Genomic DNA, 21658 nt, shown 5'->3' with positions numbered 1-21658 from the left:
CACCGCCAGGACAAGCAGCATGTAGAGACTCTGGTAAGCCACCAGCCACATGGCAAGGTATAGATTTATAAAAATGGGTTAATTTAAGATAAAAGAACAGTTAGCAAGAAGCCTGCCATGGCCATACAGTTTATAAGTGATATAAGCGTCTGAATGATTATTTTATAAGTGGATTGTGGGACTGCGGGGCTTGGAGAACCTGGAGAGAAGCCCTCCAGCAACACTAGAAAGCTCCCCAGTTAGAAGTTAGCTCTCAGCTAGCTGTTCTTCTATTTTACTGGACTTTGTAAGATCCTCTCTCTACCAGACCTTAAACTTCACAAGGGAGGCAACCTGTGTGATCAATCTCTTCACCTTAGCACTTTCTCTCTAAATTTTATTTTGAATAGGATCGATAATAGATTGACACTAGTCTTTTATACCTATAGGTTGGGAATAAATGAAGCTTTTTTTCTTAAACTGGATAAACACAGTCCCGTTGTACTATTTTCAATCAGATGCACCTTTTAATATTTCAGGAGTCTCATTCTGATGCTTCATCTTGGTTCCGAGAAGATTACTTTGCTGTTACCAAAAGGATTATTGAGCCAAGATGCCAAAAAACCCACCCATTTAACCTGTATCTTTTAGAGCCTTTCTTCACGCCAGGCACAGGGTCATGTAACGTTGCCTGGTAGACTGGGGCCATCTTCATGGTATGCGCACCAGTTTTACTTGGATTAACTCCTTTAACTCCATCACTTACCACTGTTTCGAATTCTTTCTTCCAACAGGTCTGCATGTCCAATGGGAAGTTTCTTATTGAAAATCTCTGCTGAGCGGAGGAACATGGCTTCCACTGCTGACCCTTTCAGCAATGCGATTTGATCCTCGTGGTCCAATGTCTGAAACCCTAAGGTAATGATCAAACAGGATCAAGGAGTTTGTCCAACACTATTTCACACTGTTTACATAGGATAGTATTGCATGCATATGATAAGATTTTATCATCCGTCATCCATACTGATAAAGCATTTCCATCAACTGATCTTGTAGTTGTTTTATAGCAGGTCTTCAAGGGCAGTCCGTTGAATACCTTACCGAACCCCTCAGAAAGAAGCTGACTTTTTCCTGCACTGAGTCAGGTTTACTGTGAGAGATGCAGTGAGAACAGAGGCCGAGCGCACAGCAAGCTCATACATAATGGCAGAAACAAGCTGACTCCGGCGAAACAAGCCTCAGAAACCAGGGGTAGGCAGATTCTCTTGGAGTCATTATTCTGGTCACACCTGGCATGCAGGGTCAACTCAGAAAAGAAAAGCATCCAGAGCCAGAAAAATAGTCTTCATGTGTCCTAAATATTGGGCTGACTCCCAGGGCTTAGTCAGAATGCAGAGGATGAGTAACATATCCCACAAGTTCATTAGTGTCATCCTGAGGGATGTTTTCTGAGCTAAGGTCTGCACCATGCCATGTGGAGAAACAGAGGAAACTGAGGAAGAACTATTAGCTTCAAGGATTAGAACCCCATCTGGAAGTCACAAAGTCCTTATTCAGACTTTTAGAACTGCCTCCTCCTGCCCCAGCAACTGCTCTGACTTCCTCCACATGTCCCCTCTCCTCGTCTCTCCTCTTGAGGGTCTGGCTCTACTGAGATCTGAATGTGTGCTGTTTGTCTCAGAGATGCCCTTCCCTGGTCTCCCCCCCCCACCCCACCCCCAGGCATCAGTTCTCCGCTGCAAGGCTATCCTGTGTAAAGCTCCAGGCTCTCACTAGACCCCATCTGCTTCATCACTGTCCACAGAACATACCACTACCTGTCATGATGCAATGGACTCGCTGGTTTATGTAATGGCTGCTCCCTATGTTGCAGTATAAACTTTTTAGAGCAGAGACTGTCTATTTTACTTACGCTTATAACCTCAATGCCTGACACATAATAGGTACCCGACATTATTTGCTGGGCAGCAGAATGAATGAGTTGATGGATGACAAAACCCCACAAATTTTTGTGCATACCAACACACAAGAGAACGTCATCAATGTCTAATAGCTTAGGAGAGGAACCAGCAAGGAGAATTCAAAGGCAGCAATGTTAAAGACTAACAGTCACAACCTGGCCCAGAGAGTCAACTCAGTTGATAGAAGGATTGCCTAAACCTATATGAAGCCTTGGGGACCACCCATCCCCTGGCACTGCATAAAATTTAACATTGGATGTGGGGGTGCATGCCTGTAACCTCAGTACTTGTTGATCCAAAGTTCCAGGGCATCTTCTATTCTATCATGAGTTTGAGGTCCATCTGGCCTCCATGAGACCCTGTCTAAAAGAAGAGTCCCTATCTTGAGAACCTAAGGGCTCCTCTGCAGGCGGGACCATGCTTTCTACTTACTGGGTCCCCAGCACTGTGGACAGTGTCTGGCAGATGATGTACTAAATAGAAAGACTGATTTTCTACAAAATCCCCTTTCAATATTGGCATCATACTACCATTGCTGATATCTGTAATGTTATTTCTATAATTGCTATTGGGGGGATGATTGGCAAAGGCTTTTTGCCTTTATTTCCTTCTGTGTTTTAAGATCTTTCCTTCTGCCTTATTCACTGAACACACATTAATTGTGCTCCCCCTCAGAAACTGGGACTAGGAATGATGTCATATCTTTCAGAGAGCTGCATCTTATCTGCCTCGTCACTTATTATTTCTCAGATGCAAAGCGACTGACCATTTGAACTGAAAAACATCTCATAAATAATTTTTTAAAAAATGTCATCGCCCTCTACCTTTTTTATTTATCCCCCCCCCCACCGTTCTTCTTTTTGTGCGATCTTGGTTTGAATCAAGAGGGGGTGTCACCTTAATTAGCATAGAACAAATTAAGCTTCTCCCTCATTGTTAGTAAAGACACAAGAGAATATTAAAGTCTCAATGACAGTGAGAACTTTCCACGTTTTATGAGTTTCATTAGGCTAATGTTTGTCTGTGACGCATTTAATAAAAGAATAGGATAATGCTGGCAAAAAGAGGCAAATTAGCATGTCTAATTAAAAACCTGTGTTGGAGGTTGTTGTCTGGAACTTAACGAATATTATGCTGTTACTATGGGTATTTATGGCACTCTCTACAATGAAATTGTAAATGCACTAACATTTTTTAAAAATTCTTTTGAGACATTTGATTAGGTAGCTCAGGCTAGCTTTGTTGATGGTTTTTATTTTCCACTGAAACCGGCACGTCTCAGTGGCATGGACACACAGATGGGGCAGGTTGGGAAATGTGGTTCAGTTTCTTCACTGGAGAAGCTCATATACTTAGCACTTCGGGACACACCCTTTCCTTTCCTTTACACGTATCGTTCCTCAACCTCTACAGATTTTTGAATCGATCTTCCACATTTCCTCCTTCTCTCTTCTACCTCTTCTACTCTTACTATTTTATTTTGAACCTTCTTCCCTAGACTTCCCTAGTAGCAGACCAAATGCTTCTCCCGCTTCGTCTCTTTCCGCTCAGGTCTGCCTCATATACACCTGATAAGGCCATCTATCTGCAACAAAAATGTCATTGTTTCCTAAACCTGTTTACCACCCAGGGGGCAATGGTTAAATTCCTTAGTTAGGCCCTGATCATCTGCTGCCAATTTGCTTTACTATGTAATCCAAGAGCCTGCCAAAGACATTCTGTAGCCACACTGGAATTCTTCTCCCATCGTGTGTGTGTGTGTGTGTGTGTGTGTGTGTGTGTGTGTGTGTGTGTGCAGGATGACATATATGTTCATGTGTGTGGTTTTTGATTGTGTGTGCATCTGTGCATGTGAGTGTAGCTTGAGTGTTTTTTTCAAACACTCTCCATTTTATTTTTGAGACAAACTCACTGATCTGGACCTCACCGATTCAGCTAGCCTGGCTGGCAGCAAGTCCTGGGGGCCCTACTATCCTTTCCTCACCAGTTCTGGGGTTAGAAGAGCATAACACCCATGCCTGGCTGTTTACATGGGCATTGGAAATCCAAAATCAGGTCCATATCTTTGGCCTTTGCAGGTACTTGCTCACAAACACACACACACACACACACACACACACACACACACACACACACACACAGGAAAAAAAAAACAAAAACAAACATAAATCTTTAAAAATATCCAATTTTTATATAATTCTTTCTGAAGGCTCTTAGGTTTTCTCAAACCCGATTCCTCTATGTTCAAATAGCACTGTGTGTGTGTGTGTGTGTGTGTGTGTGTGTGTGTGTGTGTATGTGTGTGTGTGTAATATCCTTTAACTACCCTTATTTAAGGGAATAGCCTTAATGGGGCATCAACCACTGCTTATTGGATAAGTGAATAAATGCCAACTTTGCAAAGTCTCGATTCTGACCTATTGATTTGGAAGACTTTTTTTTCTTTTTTAAGACAGGATCCAAATGTACACCAGACTGGTCTCAAACTTAATATTCAGCCAAGGATGACCCTAAACTTCTGTTTCTCCTGATTCTACCGTCTAAGTGCCAGGATTTATAAGCACATACCATAAGGCCCAGTTTACACAGTGTTATGGATCAAACTTGAAATTTCATGCATGTTAGGCAGGTATTATACCAACTGAACTACAACTTCAGCCCAAGGAAGAGTTACTATAAATAATCCTGAATATGCTTTCTGCCTATAACTTTTCATGTCCATAGCAACTAGAAAGATTAAGTCAGATACGATGTTGATTTTATAGTGAATCGAAGCTCTCAATGTTACAGGAAAACTGTACAATGTAGTAGAGTAATTGCTAATGGAAAAATACCTAGCAAAAGAAATCACGACAATAGACCTGATCACATAAGACTGCTTTAAGAACTGAACAAAATATTGCCCACAGAGTGATTAATATGATCATGGCACATCTCACACATTTCAAGAATATTAACATTTATTGTTGTAAAAAGTACCTGGAAGCTTTTTTGTGAACTCTACAAGAACCTGTACATGACTGGTCGCCATTTCTGTTAATATGAGAAAATTTTCCTCTGCACTAAATTCTTCTTTTAACTAAATTTTAAGAAAAAAAAGTGAATGATTAGTCAATAGGCAGGAAAAGGATAACTCAATATAAAATCACTAAAGGAAAACAACAGACTTGACTAGAGAAATTTAAAGACCCAGATCACATTTCTAAGATCTTTGGAAATCAATTACTATTTACAAGATAGACCCATGACGTCTTTGTTTAATTGCTTAAGGCCGAGGAAAGTTTGAATATATAACTTGAAGTCTCAAATACAATCACGTTGAGTAACACATTTATACATAAATCCCACCTTAAAGGCACTAACAGCTCCAGAGAAATGCTAACTTTGAACAAGTGTATATTCAGATAGCATACATACGATTTTATTGGTTATTTCCTGAGGCATTCTCTGTTTGTTATAGGAATCCATAATATAATCCAGAAGGTGCTGCTGATCTGGGGTGAGTTCAGTTTTCTCCTACACTGGCAAGAAAATGAAAGATGTTAGGGAGGGCAGTTGAGGGCGTATCCCAATATGTACACCATCTGAAATGAACTGATAACAAAGGATTTTCAAAGCCTTAAGAGCTATGGGCTTACACATAGTGGAAAGTAGGTTTCTCTGGGTCCAGGCACAATCAGTTACATATTTCCCTAAAGTTGTTTCAACTTGCTGGTTTTCCTATTTAGAAAATACGAACAATAAAATATCCTCTTCACGTATCTCATGGGAATAAATGGTAGTGTGAATATGGAGGCTGTTGAGTCCAATCACGCTTGAAGGTCAGTTGAATTTCAAGGTTAAATCATAGCTTTAAAATGCTTCTTGTGAGCCAGGTGGAGATGGCACATGCCTTTAATCCCAGCACTTCGGAGGCAGAGCCAGGCGGATCTCTGTGAGTTTGAGGCCAGCCTGGTCTACAGAGCGAGATCCAGGACAGGCACCAAAACTACACAGAGAAACCCTGTCTCAAAAACCAATAAAAAAGATTCCTGTGTATTAGACAGAGAGTCCATCTATGCACACGCGTCTATATTCAAGGACGGCAAACTGTGGTCTTTAGACCAAATCGACCTTTTTTTACTGGAATATGGCCATGTTCCTTTGCTGATATATCGTCTGTGCTGCTTTCAAATTAAAATGGCAGTTACACAGTTGTCATGAGGAATGTGTGGCCAAAGCCTAAACTCCTACATATCTACCCATTATAGGAAAAAAAAAGTCTTCTGAGACCACAGTCATCAGTCTGTTCAACCCGGACCCCAAGCATCTCTCCCCTCTTCCTTGTCTCTTGAGAAACATGAACCATTGTGTCCACTTTTTGCTTTCTTACACCAAAGCGTTACTGATGAGGCACTCTGGCAGAGTGATCCTTTTTTATAAGGTTAGCTCTCTCGAAGTCAATCCAAGGAATGTGTTTAAAAACCTAACAGTGGATGAAGTTGTCCTTGCCGAACGAATACAGGCAAAAGCGTAGCTTGGATATCATGGTTTATTGGTATTTCAGCTCCCAGCACGTAAGAATCCTTCCAGATGTTCTGTGACTTAACATTGTGTGTGTCTAACTAACCAGCCCAGGTGTTCCTCACTTTGTCCCTAGTGTGTCAACACATTTCTTAAGAGACTTTTGTTGTTGTTCAATTAAAAGGGTTTTCTCTCTTGGCCCACATATATGTGGGGTTCTGTTTTACCCACTGATGAGGAGCAATCCCTAGCCTCTGCTGGGTCCAGACTTCCCAAGTTGGAGCTTTCCTTCTCTCAGGGGCAAGGGTGAGGGTGGGGAGTAGGGGTATGGTCTTCAAAAACTCAGTTGGAACCCAGGCCAGGCAGTTCAAGCTTTTAATCTCAGAATTTTAAAAGCAAATCCCAGCCCTTGGGAGGCAGGAGCAGGTGGATCTCTGTCAGCGTGAGGCTCTCCTGGTCTAAATAATGTGTTCCAAGACAGCCATGTCGACAGTGAGATCCTGTTTCAAAATCAAAACCTCAAGTGGAACACTCCATCCTGAAGACTAAATCATCCCCACTGGCAGCCATTAGGTAGTAGTAGCCTGGAGAGAAGAACCTTCACTTTTTACCTTATACACAGCTACTCTTTAAAATTCCACACCTTCCCCTCTTGATTCAAAAGGGGAAAAAAAAAAAAAAAGGACTCCATTTCAGGACACAGCTGAAATGGAACTTGGCTGTGGCTAAGGCCTCAGCCTCCTGGCCAGACCGGCAGGTTCCTGGAAACACAGTTCCCGCTGACCTTGGCAACGCCGTTACTCTCTGTTACCCTGCAAGACTTGGTCGTGGAGGTCACTTGTCGCAAGTCCCGGCCTTCGCTGTCCTCATTCACCGTCTTATCTGAGTGCTGCTTCACGTTTTTCCTTAGCCGTTTAGATTTACATTGGATCTCAGTTAACAAACCTGGAAAAAAAAAAAAAAAGCATAGAAAATCCTATGGGGTGTGTGGTCCTGAAGCAGCCGTTATATGGTCAGCTGAGGGGACAGGCAGAATGAATTCTAGCTCATTTGGTATTTAAAGATTTATTTATTTATTTACTAAGTATACAATGTTCTGCCTGCATATATGCCTTCAGGCCAGAAGAGGGCGCCAGATCTCATTATAGATGGTTGTGAGGCACCATGTGGTGCTGGGAATTGAACCCAGGACCTTTGGAAGAGCTCTTAACCTCTGAGCCATCTCTCCGGCCCTCATTTGGTATTTAAAAGGAGAAGACCAGGTGGAACGATGGCTTCATGGTTAAGAGTACTTGCTGCTCTCCCAGAGGACCAGAGGAGCTGGGTTCCCAGCGCCCACATCACGTGTGTGTAGAGTGCCTCACATCCACCTGTGTGTGATTCCAGCTCCAGGGGATCCCATGCTCTCTCCTGGCCTCCTCAGGTACCCTACATACACGGATGCTCTACACAAACACATATACATAAATAAAAATAAATCTCAGGTAAAAGGCCCATTTTTGACATCTGTGAGTCTTTGTCTTCATTTGTAAAACACAAAGAAACTGCTGCAGAATTTTGCTTAAATGCTTTACATTTTTTTTTTTTAAAAAGCTGGGTTTTATGTAAATAATTTGTGATAGTAAAGGATTATACAAAGCACAAGATGTTCAGTCAATAGCATGGTAAGTGACAGGCTCCCCGTTCCTGGTCTAGGAGGTCAGAGATTCTGGCTTCAGAACATACAATTACTATTATTCACCTATATTAATACTGTTCAATAGAGAGTGCATTCAGTTTCACATTAAACTTATTGAATAAAGCAAACACGAACATCTTTCAGAAAAAAAATTGAAATCCTATTAACCCACAGGAGTTATTTTAAAACATAAAGGATACAACACTTAAGGAGTGTGATTGTGTTAAAGACGAAGCCCTAGTGTTGTGCTTGAAACTCTAAGAGGGGGGGCTTCCCAGAAGATCTGTGGGTCACTAGTGGTGTGTCCCCGGATGGGACTGTGGCACCCCAGCTTCTTCCACGTCCTGAGGACAGCTCTGCGCTCTGTCACCAGCCCCGGACCTTTGCCCCGCAGCACCTCCACCAGCTGCTTAAACACTGTGGAAAACGGTCATGGAACTTCTGAAAGCGTGAACCCAGAGGAAACGGTCTCTCTTAATAATTCTTCTCCTGGGTATTTTTAAATAATGATAGAAACATGACTGACACAAAGTGTCGGAATTTTTTTTTTTTTTTTTAAGATCATGTAATGTCATCATTGATGACACTCGGAGCTTTAACAAGCAAGGCCCAAACACCTTCCATACGTACTGGATTTCTTTGTTCTCTCAACGACAATAGCTCCAGGAAGTTCTCTGTGCAGAAACTCATCAAACAGCTACATCTCTGACGGGGAGCTTTTTGTGTTTATAAATAAAACTGCAGACTTTTCTGGGGAGGGTCTCCTACCAAACGAGCTCGAATGGAACAAGTTCATGTTTAAGTAATGAGCAACATGAACCCCCCTGCGTCAATGGCTTTCCATTGCCAGATTGGATTGCAGCCGCCACCCCCGTTCAGGCTCCTATTTCATGGATGCTAAAATGTGATTGTGATCAGCCCGTATAAAACTTTCATCCATCCAGGGCTGGATTATTTATTTACACAGACCGATTATTCTCCCTCCTGCACACATTGTTTCTCTGGGTGCATCCCAGTGACCCATATGGTTTGGGAACAATAGGACCGGAGTCACCTTCCCCGGACTTTTATTTCATGGGGCATTCCTTCCTGAATGTTGTCATCCCCTTGGCGACATTTCTGTGACTGTTTGTTTTGAGGGGGAACAAGGCATATCTCTAAATCTGAGTAGGCTGTAGGATGAAAAATTAATGATGTTATTCTAACATGCATTCCAATTTCTGCTGAAGATGGCGATTCCTCATAAAGCCAGTGTTTAATACAGTGCCCCTTTATCAGATTGAAGGACAAAATTATATTAAAACTTGGGGTAGTTAATTTCCTGTGTAAACCTATACAAATTGGCTCACAGCTACGCCAAGAGGAGACGAATTCTTAATAAAATGACTTAGTTTAAAACACTATTTAGATCATTCAGAGGCAGTTATTGTCCCAAGACTATGAATTTTTATGGTAATTAAGCAATAAATAAGAGGTACATTAAAATCAAATTTAGAGGAACCTTTCAGAATGCCGATCTATAAGCTCACTGAACCAAGTTATTTCAATAATATGTTGATGACATATCACTCCTTGTATAAATGCCTGACAACAAAGGAAAACAAGACCCAAACCAAACCCCAGGCGTTTCTTTCAGAGAAATAAGATGCTCTTTACGTGGCCGTTGAAACCATTGAGTGGGCCATTGTCCTTTCCAAGAACTGACTCTGTCGTTAATGTGGGATGATTGAGTTACCTGGCACCTGCCTCCTTTAAGAGGTTTTAGTGGAATTTAATGGCTTGAAGTGGATACCTGTATACATACATTCAGCCAACATCCCCATCTCTTTGCACTTCCTGAGTCGACACTCCTGACACTTGCGTCGCATGTACATGTCCATCACACAGTTGCCCCCATTTTTACACTTGTACACGGCATTTTTGGTGATGCTCCTCCTGAAGAAACCTGCGGGAGAAACACTGGAAAGTATGAGAAGGTCCCGCACAAGTACATCAGGGCATTTTTTCATTAACTGCTGGGGATCACCCAGATGAGCCTTGAGCAAGGGGACCTGCAGCAATGGATACTTTGCCTGTGCCGTTGTTGAAAGGGCAGCTGTTTTAAATTTATCTCTCTAAAACCATGGCAAGGGGGAATTAGGGCCTTTCTTAGGAAAAAAAAAATCAGTTTGTTTTAAATATATATTACTTTCATTTATCTTTATTGGGGGACAATTACAGGCCAGTAAGTCCTAGGTGCTGCTGCTATAAAGGCAAGCAATCCATCCCTGCCCTCCCAGAGTTTAAAGGTCGAACAAAAGCAAATGCATGCAAATAACTAAACAAGAGAAGACTAAGGGTTGTGTGGATGCTGACTGGATGCGTGCTGAGGCGTAGCCAGTGCAGGGAATGGTTAATAGAGCACGTGAGGGCCTAGAGGTTTGGCTCTGTGGTCCAGAGCACTGGATGTTCTTGCAGAGGACCGGGGTTGGGTTCTCCAAGCTCACATGGTGGTTTCCAACCATCCACGACTCCAGTTCCAGGAATCTGTCCCCTTCCTTTGACTTCCGTGAACACCAGACATACAGGCGGTACACATACACACATGCAGACAAAAACACTCAGACCACACACAACAGGAAATACAGAATCCTTTCCTAAAGCTTAGAAAGTGAGCCATAAGCAAAAAGCCAGAGCGTGTGTTGTTGTTCACCAGGCATTTCAGGGGGAAAGTTGGACTCAAGGTTTTAGTTTTTCAGCACTTATTATGACAGCCTTGGCTAACAATAAAAATGCCAAGCCCGATTTAAAAGGTGATATCTCCCCAGAGAAGAGAGAAGACAGCTGCAGCCACTTCAGGAAAGATGCCTAAAGCCGGAAAGGGGGGCGACCCCCTTCTGCCCTCGGGACCCACATCTACTTGTTCTCTTCCAACTGGTCAACCACAGATTCCAATAATTCCCGATTCGGTGTGGTGGTGAGCAGGGACATGTATTTGGGAAGCAAGAGAAGTAACAGAGAAACTCGTTCTTGCTTGGTCCAGCAGCTTACACACTCACCCACAGTTTCAGTTTCCGAGGTTTTCATGACATGTGGTAAACCATAGTTCAAAGATACTAATAGAAACTTCCAGAAATAAGCCCCTCATAAATTTTGCAATTGTCCATCTTTCTGAGCAGTGTGATGAAATCTCGCACAGTCTCACCCAGGATATGAATCATCTCTTTAGCCAGCAAATCCATGGTGTACAGATGACCCACCCAGTGGCACTTAGAGATCTCACTTGTGCAACTATTACTACTGCATATCATTCTGTTTTGTCAATGACTATTACTGATAATATCTTCCTTGCCTAACTCGTGCCTGTATAGTTATGTATATGGTTCACACAAAGCCTCCACTGGGTATCTTAGAATTCAGCCATGGTGGATGAGGGGCACTATTGTGTTATAAGCTGGGTGTATGTGGCAAGTTCCAAGTTGACACTCCTTTTGGGGTTGGGTCATGAATTACCTTTCCCACCACAGGGATACTTTCATTCACACTTCCTTGATGAGAGCAAAGCTGTTCCAGTTCTAGTTCATAGCTGTATTGAGGGATTTGGTGGTTTACTCCTGTCCCAGTTAGTGTTAGCTGTCGATTTGACCCCACCTAGAATCAACAGGATTTTTAAAAGTCTCAGTTGAGTGATTGTCTTTATTAGATTGGTCTGTGAGGATAGCTATGAAGGACTCTTAAGTGTTCACTGATGTAGGAGGGCCCAGCCCACTGTGGGTGGTACCATTCCCTGAGCAGTCTTGGGCTGTCTAAGGCCAAACGTGGGCCTGAGCAAGCCAGGAGTGAGTCGGCAGCTTGGTCTCTACTGTACTTCTCTGGCCATGAAGGAGTTCTCTGCTGAAGGTAACGCTGCAGGAAACAGCCAACAGGCCTGTCTTGAGGTCCTCCCTGGACTACACTCAGTGACAGACTGGGGCCTCGAAGCATAAGATGAAATAAACCTTTCTTATCCTATGTTGCTTTTGGTCAGAGTGTTTTATCACAGCCACAGAAAGAAAATTTGGGGTCCTTCTAAGTGCTTATAAAGGTCGTGTCACATTTTAGAGAGAGGGGAGCAATTATAGTGTAGATATGGAAAGTTACATATGTATTATGAAAACTTATCCAGCTATCATTCAAAAATTATTACAATAACCAGGCAGTGGTGGCACACACCTTTAATCCCAGCACTCGGGAGGCAGAGCCAGGTGGATCTCTGTGAGTTTGAGGCCAGCCTGGTCTACAGAGTGAGATCCAGGAAAGGCACCAAAACTACACAGAGAAACCTTGTCTCAAAAAAACAAAACAAAACAAAAATATATATTACAATAAATTAACTATAGTATAAGAATTTCCCAATGCCTACAAATTGGAAAGAATCAGATGTTGAGCTGGGGTGACTCTAATTCCAAGCAGGGGAATCAGAGAAGGCTTTAGAAAAACTTTGAGTGAGGGCTTACAGAATAATTTTTGAAATGTGTACCGTGAGAGAGGAGAGACCTTCTGAGAAGGAGCAAAGCAGAGCGTTACAGAAGCTCTGGAGAAAAGCAGATAATCCATCCTGGTAGAGCCGTGCAGAGTCTGGGAATATGAGTGAAGGGTGGTTAAGGGGTTAAAGAGAGAAAATAAATACTGAATGCCCTGGAAAGCCACACAAAGGGATCTTTGCTATGTAGGAAAAGAGGGGTTCTTGAAGAATTTGGCAGTAGAAGGTATGGCCTAAGCTTCATGTGGAGAAAATTCTTGGAGAACAGGAGGTAGTAAGGTGGAACTGGAGACTGGAGACCGTGACCATACCATAGCTGAGAGGTTAGAGATGCTGCCTAGGCTAGACCGGGAGAGAGACCTAAAAAGAGAAAAGGAGAGAACATGCTAGCCTTGGGTAGCTCACTAAATGTGAAAACAGAGGCTGCACGAAAAGGTATGTCAAGGCCGGCTTAGCCCTGGGCTCCTCTGTCAGCTGTCTGCATTTCAGGAGGAAAGATCTTAACACTTTCCTAAATGTTAAATCCAACCAAATCAAATCTTTCAAAAAAAGAACACTTCATGCTTCAGATTAGCATTGATATTGAGGGGGCAAATACCACAGTGTGCATTTTTAGTGAGTAAAGCAAAAAGAACTCTTTCTCCCAGTGCCAAACCATGAGCTCAGTGAACACCTTAGCCTGCCTGCATGAGTCAGTCTTCCCTCCAGTCCGCCTAGGAATGATTCCCTTTAAAACTGCAATAGATACTGATAGACAGCTCAATATTTGAGAGAATGAAACTCCTTATTCCAAGATGAATCAAAGGAAGGGTGCATAGAACAAGCCTGCAGGTTTTTTTCTTTCTCTTTAACTCTGGTATTATCTGAAAAGGAAATCATTATCATCTCAATAGCTGAATTAATTAGCTTTCACTCTGGGAAAGCAAGACAATATTATCACTACATCATTTAAATGTGGGCACATATACTCTATTTATACTTTATGCAAATCTATCCATACACAAGCTATGCCTCTATCTTGCTCTTTCTTGTGCATATTCGACAATGCTCATATCAGAAAAGTCATTTGAAAATGAATGGAAAGGAGAGTCACAGAGGAACAGAGCCTTCCTGATAATAGATGAGCCTGGGGAGGACTGCCATGGCCAATTTGTGGATAGGGAATCCCTGGCTTGCAGAACAGTTTGGAGATGGCATTTTCATGGATCTTGTAATTCTAACGAATATTACCCACCATTTTTGTCCTTTATATAGATAGGATCCAGCGCCATGTGCTAGTCCCATATATGCATGTATGTCACATTGGACATTGGTGGTTGACATGAACTATCATTTGATGTTTTACATGTTTAAGGATTTTAAAGCAGCAAAAAGCATGGAACTCAGAATTCTTTATATAGAACATGGCCTACACAAAGATCGCTTTACATACCCTTACTTTGTTTCATATGTTGTTCCAAAAATACATGTGGTATTCATCTAATCCTTAATCCAGTGAGGTAGTGCTAATTATTTCTGTCCCATGGGAGCGGACCTTGAGTTCCACAGAGGCTGACTTGCTCCAAGTACGACAGGTAATGAATTGTAGGGCCTGGATTTGAATCCTGGTAGGCTCAGTTCAGACTCTGCTATCAACCACTACCTTCACGGGCCTTCAAATAGAATAAGGAGTTTGTATTCCAAAATGTTTCCTCAAGACGTTAATTTCCCCAAATCTCACCCAGCATGGAAAAACCCAGCCTGTAACAAAGATCTGTTACCTTCCCCAAAGCTGGATCCATGGTGAGTACCTAGCAGTCTCTTATATTTTTTGGTTGTGAGCCTAACCTTTAACCGTTGGGCCATCTCTCCAGCCCCAGCAGTCTCTTTAATAATGTTAAAATGAACCAAAATATTGAGTCATTTGTGTATGCTTGATTGATTTTTCATTTTCTTTCCATCCCAAGAGGATAGTCATCATTTTGTGCTTGTTTACTTCACCAAGTCTCGCTCTCATTGAAAGGGTAATTCTGGACCATCACAAATGTAAAAGACTGGTGAATACATCTAGAGTAGGGAGAAGCAGAAGCAGCTTAGCTGGGAAGAGTTTGGAGAACTTGCCCCAAGCTTTGGAATGGAATGAATCTCACAGGTTCTGTGAATCATGGCCCAGCACCCATGAAGAGTCCCCGGAGAGAAGGCGAACCTCAGTGGGGATGGCAATTGCAGCTCAAAGCCTCTGAGAAATTACACATAAGCTAAATCTGTGAAGAGGTGTCTGCCTGAAGAGCTCACTGAAAACGAATCGATGAAAATACAACCTATCAAGACTGGAGGTGTGCAGCAAAAGGAATACTTTCAGGGGCACGCATGTGTGTGCGGGTGGGGGAGGGGGAGGAACTGACAGAGTTAAAATGCATTTTCTATGTTGAGATCTAAAACTCGGTGACCTAAGCTTTGCTTTCAGGGGGGCTAAGAAAGAAGGGAAGATTAATCACAAAGAAGGCAAAAAAGAAAAGAAAAGAAAATAGTTTTAAAAAATCAGAGCAGAGGAGTTGGCAAGATGGTTCAGTGGTTAACAGTACCAGCTGCTCTTCCAGAGGACCCAGGTTCAATTCCCAGCACCCACATGGCAGCTCACAACTGTCTGTACTCCTATTCCAGGGGATCCGATGCCCTCATATAGACAGACCTGCAGGCAAAACACCAATGTACGCAAATTAAAACTAATTTAAAAAAATCAGAGCAGAAATCAATGTGACTTCAGATAGGAAAACAATATAAAAAAATCAATGAGACTAAAAGATGAGTCCTATCAATAAGATTAATAAATCCCTAGAGAGACTAATCAATAAAAATGATACTGATTATGAATATCACACACAAGTGAAATGGCCCTGTCAGTACAGATCCATTATAAGGAAAACAAGGGAAGAAAGAACTCTATAGATTATAAAGAACTCTAAGCTCACAAATTTGATAACTTGGATGGAATTCCTTGAATAATGCCAATCAACACTTGCCTATGGGGAACTGATTGACAAAACAGTCTTATCCAATAAAAGAAACTTAACTAATAAACAACCTCCCCAAACAGAAACTTCCAGGCCCAGGTGGTTTTGCTGGTTAATTGGATCAACCATCTGAAGACAAAGGACCATCTGTCTATTCTCTTTTCTAGAAGACAGAGGAACACTCTCCAGCCTTTTTAGAGGCCAGCAATACTTCAATATCAAAAAATACACAAGAACACTTCAAGAAAAGAAAACTATAGGTCTCCATCTCTTTTTCCTTTGTTTGTATGGGGTGTGTGGGGAGGTGCGCATGCCTGCTGACACTCACGCAAAGGTCAGAGCAGGCTTTTCAGGGTGTGGCCCTCTGTCACTCAGTCTTATTGCCTTGAGACAGGGCGTATCACTGGAAGGTCATTTCATCTGGGCTGGCTGTCCAGCTGACTCTTGGGATCTATCTGTCTTCTTTGAAGCTGGGGTTATAGGTGCGCACAGCCATGCCTGGCTGTTAGTCTACATGTCTGGGATTCACCTCAGGTCTTCGTCCTTACAGAGCAAGTGGTCTCCCATGAGCCGTCTCCCCAGTCCGTTAGAATTTTTTGTTTTTGTTTTTGTCTGGCCTTGTGGTTTCAACTCTGTTATATGATGATGACTTCACTGGGTAGATTCTGAAATGAATTTCTCTTGATATGATTTGAACCAAACCTTTCATCATTTTTTCCAAAATTTGAGCTTACATCAGAACACCTTGACTCTAATCCAACAGGAAGAACCACACACCACAAAGTCTCTCAGCCTTCTCCTCTAAGGATAAAGCCCATTATCAGCAGCTGTTGGCTCATCAAGACTACTGGCAACAGTAACTAGACCAAGATGAATTTGCCTGTCATAACTGCCTAGAAAAGAGGCAGTCATGAATATCATTGGCACTAATGAGTAGAACGCTCTGGACTTCAGAGACCACACAAGAACTGCACGCTGCTATACATGCAGCTTTGTTGGGCCCAAGAGGATGGTGCGCCATGAAGGATGGATATGTGCAAACTGCCTTAAAGACTTGCCAGCCAGGTTTGGCGTAAGTGATGGCCAGCACTTCCCCGTCCCCCAAACATTGCTTCTCAGATGTGGATGTAGCACAGGGGTAGAGCATTTTTCTAGCATGTGCGTTTTCCCATTACCACAACCCAAACAAATACATGTATAGAAAGCACTGCCTCTCAGATAATCAACAGGCTAAAAGTGTTGGAAGGCTGTCAGAGCCTCCTGGGAGACCAGAAGAGGAGCAGGCCACCCCCACCCAGACTCCGAGGACCTCAACCTTCTCCTTCACCCAGCAGAAGCTGGGCTGGAATGTTCTCCAAGGTCAGTTCTCATCTGGCCCTCCTCTGTCTTTTCTTCCATGTTGAATGGAGGGAAGATGATGCAACTATCCAAATAAAAAACAAAATGAATCGAAACCAAAGACCTAAAAACTAGAAAGTGGGATGTCATCGGTGACAGCCTCTGCAGAGCGGCTTGGAGTAGAAGTGGGCGGGGGCAGAGGCCATTTCCTGACAGTTCTCCCTTAACTTCATTTGGCTTCGGAATTACATGGACTCTCTTCGGGGGCATGTTTACTAAGCGATGACAGAGTCTAAAAGGACAGAAAGTATAATTCCGCTGACACCCTTGTCCCTACTGGGTGCCTGCTGAGAACAGAGGGCAGAGACCACGCTGTGATAAACCATGGCTCCGCATGTCCTTAAGAGTCATTTAGACACTCAGGATGTAGACAAACTCTTGGGAGCTTCGGCCTGAATTCAGCACCCCTCAGGGGTCTGGGCTCCCATAAGTAAATTTCCACCACGGGTGGCATCTGGGGCTGCTTGCAGCAGTAGCCTACAAAGTTGTTTGCTCTTACCGGAATTTAACCCTTTCCCTCTGAATCGTTGTTTACATGCTTCATTGGTTTATTCTTGTATATGTAACAGTAACTGCTCTCCTTTAATAGTTTGTGCTTTCCGAAGTTTCTCTTAATCACTATTTACGTATTGTTTATATGCTTAGGCATTTTCCATGTTTAAAGATGTATTGCCTATATATTCATTTGAAATATCCATTTTGTCCACTTAAAATCATCCTTTTACCATTTAGATTTCTGTATGGTTTTTCAGATACTATTTGTTGATAGGTGATAGTTTTGAATCTCTATAGTTCGCTTTGTTGTTGTTTCTTTTATACTCATCAGTTAGATACACTGTTGTTGTTTCTATTGTATGTCAGTTAGATACATTGTTGTTTCTATTGTAGTCAGTTAGATGCATTGTTGTTGTTGTTTCTATTGTTCATCAGTTAGATACATTGTTGTTTCTATTGTACATCAGTTAGATACATTGTTGTTTCTATTGTTCATCAGTTAGAAACATTGTTGTTGTTTCTATTGTATGTCAGTTAGATACATTTTGTTGTTTCTATTGTATGTCAGTTAGATGCATTGTTTTTTCACTACTGCTTGACAATGGTAACCTTAAGAACTGGATTTTTTTTTCTGTTTTGCTCACCACTGCATCTCCTAGAGGTTCGAAGAGTGAATGGCATATAAGGTAATACTTAAAGATATTTTATGAGTAAAGAATTTAATTAATTACTTAATTAACCACCAGGAAGATAGTTTTGAAGGCAGGGTGTGATGCCAGTTAGGGCATGTAGATGAACAAATCAGAAACAATGATAAAATAAGAAAAATTCACTAAGAAAATATAACAACAGCTAAATGCCTAAGGAAGCTTTAGGCATGCCAGATAGAGAGCTGGATATCTTAAAGGCTGTGCCTGGGTTTTTCAACACAGCAATGCAAAAGTAATGAAATAGCAGCAAGCATGCACTAAGTGTTTACCATTGGCAGGGCGTGTGTTAATTGCCTCCCATACAACTATAGTCTCAGTACATTTGATCTCAACCATATCCATGGTTATCAACCTGTGGGTCTCGATCCCTCTGGGGTCACATATGAGATATCCTACAAATCAGATATTTACATTATGATTTATAACAGTAGCAAAATTATAGTTATAAAGTAGCAACAAAATAATTGTAGGGTTGGGGGTCACCTCAACATGAGGAACTGTATCAAAGGGTTGTAGCATTAGGAAGGTTAAAAAGCACTGCATTGTATGAACATCAGAGCTACATCATGGCAATCTGTAAATACCTAGCTAAGGAATTGTGCCAGTGTGGGGGACCCGCCCCTGCCTTTTACTGGGTTCTTATGTGGAAGAGAGAGGCATAAGGAATTAGCAGATAGAAAGATAGTGGAGATAAGACAGTCAGAAATGCAGACTAGCTTCGGGAGGACCTGGATCAAAATCCACTGGCCCCTTCTGTCGCTTCAAAAGGGCTTTCTACAGGAATGCCAAGGGGCGGGGCAAAGGCTCTCCCCTTGCCAGATCAAAGCAGACCACACATCCAAGTGCAGACCCTTCCAAACACCATGCGTGTGGTCAGTCCATCCCCTTATGCAGCCCTGCTGGGTAAAGCAAGCTCAGCTTCTCACTAGGACACCTCTGTGGGCTCCCACACCAAAGGTCAAATGAGTTATAGCAACAGTGAGCCCCAGAGCAGGGCCTCCATGTGGTGATCACCTGATGCCTATTATCTACCTCTCCATCTGTCTGTCTGTCATCTCTGCCACCGTTATCTCCCCTGTCATCTCGCCTTTCTCCTCATCAGCATTACCTTCACTTTGTAAGTGAGGAGGCTGAATTCCAGAGACAGGAACTAACATAGGACAGCTAGAAAAAGAAGTCCTGACCTATACCTGTGACGTCACGACTCACCTATCAAAGGCTCCCAGTGCCGTGAAATCCTTGGAAACCCATACTACATCATGCTCTATAACAATTTCACCTTATTAGAGTCATTACTAAATTTCACAAACCAGATTGTGCTTGATCCCAGCTAGAGTCTCAACACGTGCGATCTCAATATATGAGTATCAGGGCTACTTACTTGCCAGTCAGAAAGGTCCATAAACAAAGTCCCCCATTGGAAACAGCCTAAATCCATTTCATGTGATAATCCTCTCAATATTTTTGGAAGATTTCCTATAACTTCAGAACTAAGCATAATGCTGGTTCATGATCTTATATAAAAATATATTCCAAAGGACAATGGGGCCACCCATTAAACCAAACAGTGCCTTTCAAGAGTGCTACCATCCTCTCTGTGGCATATGTAGACTGTGATACTGAGGCTGATATGACAGATGTTGACCTATTAGGGAACACAGCTGTTCCAAATTCCCAGTCAGACGCAGATGGGCTTTTGATGGCCAACATTTGAGATTTGAATCAAAATTCATCCAGACGTGACTATTTCATAAATGGTACTGATGACTGCCAGAGGAAGAAAGGTCTAGATTTAATCTAGGGCCAAGCAAATGCCAGTCACTGTCTGTCTACACTATTCTTGTGTCTTCAGTGGTTACTTTAAAAAAACACCAGAAACTGCAATTTCTCTCACTGATGCTGTATCTATGACAAATAAGACATTCAGATAAATTAGGATATTTCTTATGGAACTAGAGACAGAAGCTACAACAGCAAGAAATTTCACTATGCTCTCCAGTTTGTTTCTAAGTCTCAAAATTTTCTCTTTTGGGGGTTGTGTTTCAAATCTCATAAGCCCTGCAGCCTGTAAAGCAACCCCAAAATGAGAGAGAAAGCAGGAGCTTTATATACAGTAATCTTCTTCACTCTATAGACAATATCTTCACTTTCAGAGCTGGGGCATACACAAAATAAAGTGCTAGGTAGAATGAGATTTGGCTAGCTTCATATCCACGGCATCCTCCTTCCAGGCCACTTCTCCCAGACTCCCTTGCAAAGCTCTGCCATAAGGACACCTTTAGAAGTCAGTCCAGAACAGGAGAGAAGCTGCTGCTGTGCTCTGGCCTTTCTACCCTCAAGCAGGGTCATGGGATTCTGTAATGGCAACAGCTGAGCTTCCAGGTGAGCAGACTGAGAGAGAGGACACAGGACACCAACGTGTGTGGATTCAACAGACAAGATACGGCCCTGGAGCCATTCATTCCAGCAAAGGCAACTTCCTGGGCCCTAGATGGCAGCTTAGGTGTGCATTGCTGTGGCAAATAGTTATGGTGGTGCGTTCTCAAGTCCCCATTTTCTACTCGGTGGCCGAGCAGCCATAGCTCCAGGCCATAGCGGGCCAGGATTGCAGCAGAGCTCTGAGCAGACTCCTCGAGGTTAGCATGGAGCGGGTTGTGGCTCTTTTGCCTGTCCCTGTATTTGCTCCACTCTGCCTGAAATAGTGCTTTCTCTTTCACTTCACTGAGTTCTAGCTGCCGTCTTGAGTAACTTGATTATTTATAAAGAGCCAAGATCTGAGGCACGCTGATTGACTGACTCCACAGCCCACAGTCTTCTTGAAGAACGTTACGGAGTGAAATCAGCTTTGTATCTGAGGAGATACGCCACCGAGAGCCGCAGGTTGTGGGGACAGGGCTGGCTGAGCTATTAGACCTTCCCGGAACAGGTCTTCGGTGGACTGTATTTGATCCTACTCTGTGCGGCTCTCACTTCCTCGAAGCCCTTTGCCCTTCCCTGATGGTTAAGCTACAGCAGGTTCTCTTGTTCTCTTAATGAGAACACACAAGACCACACGGCAGACTGCTACCGACTTTTCAGTCACCAATGCAGTGGAATATTATTTCAAACTGTGTTACTTTTGTGTATGTTGCATTTGTTGAACTCTGTGAAGCTGTCTTGCTGTGCCTGTCTAAAACACCTGATGGTCTAATAAAGATCTGAACAGCCAATAGCAAGGCAGGAGAAAGGATAGGCGGGGCTGGCAGGCAGAGAGGATATATTGAAGGAGAAACCTGGGAGGAGAAAAGATCAAGGAATGAGAGAGAAGGAGGAGGTCTTTAGGGGTCAGTCACCCAGTCACCCAGTCACCCAGCTGCACAGCAAGCCACAGAGTCATTATAAGATTTACAGAAGTAAGAGAACAGGAAAAGCCCAGAGGCAAAAGGTAGACAGGATAATTG

At 42.7% G+C, this 21658-nt stretch overlaps 1 protein-coding gene across 7 annotated transcripts in view; it reads right to left on the bottom strand.

The window, feature by feature from the left end:
* The window catches only part of Nr1h4 (nuclear receptor subfamily 1 group H member 4), a 73127-nt gene that overhangs the window by 15747 nt on the left and 35722 nt on the right, over window positions 1–21658 (bottom strand). For 2 of the 7 annotated variants that reach the window (XM_037196830.1, XM_037196828.1), the window contains 5 exons: window positions 9914–10066; window positions 7255–7388; window positions 5358–5456; window positions 4920–5019; window positions 746–892 (listed from right to left, as the gene is read on the bottom strand). In XM_037196830.1, coding sequence (XP_037052725.1) covers window positions 746–892; window positions 4920–5019; window positions 5358–5456; window positions 7255–7388; window positions 9914–10066 — 633 coding nt within the window. Of the gene's footprint in view, window positions 1–745; window positions 893–4919; window positions 5020–5357; window positions 5457–7227; window positions 7389–9913; window positions 10067–21658 lie in introns of all 7 variants that reach the window. The other 5 variants (XM_037196831.1, XM_037196829.1, XM_028880312.2 and 2 more) reach the window with 3 other exon arrangements.

This window comes from Peromyscus leucopus, chromosome 18, assembly GCF_004664715.2.
Source record: "Peromyscus leucopus breed LL Stock chromosome 18, UCI_PerLeu_2.1, whole genome shotgun sequence".
Classification (NCBI taxonomy): Eukaryota; Metazoa; Chordata; class Mammalia; order Rodentia; family Cricetidae; genus Peromyscus; species Peromyscus leucopus.
Note: the sequence above shows the minus strand (reverse complement) of the source record. Positions and strands in the feature narration are given on the sequence as shown.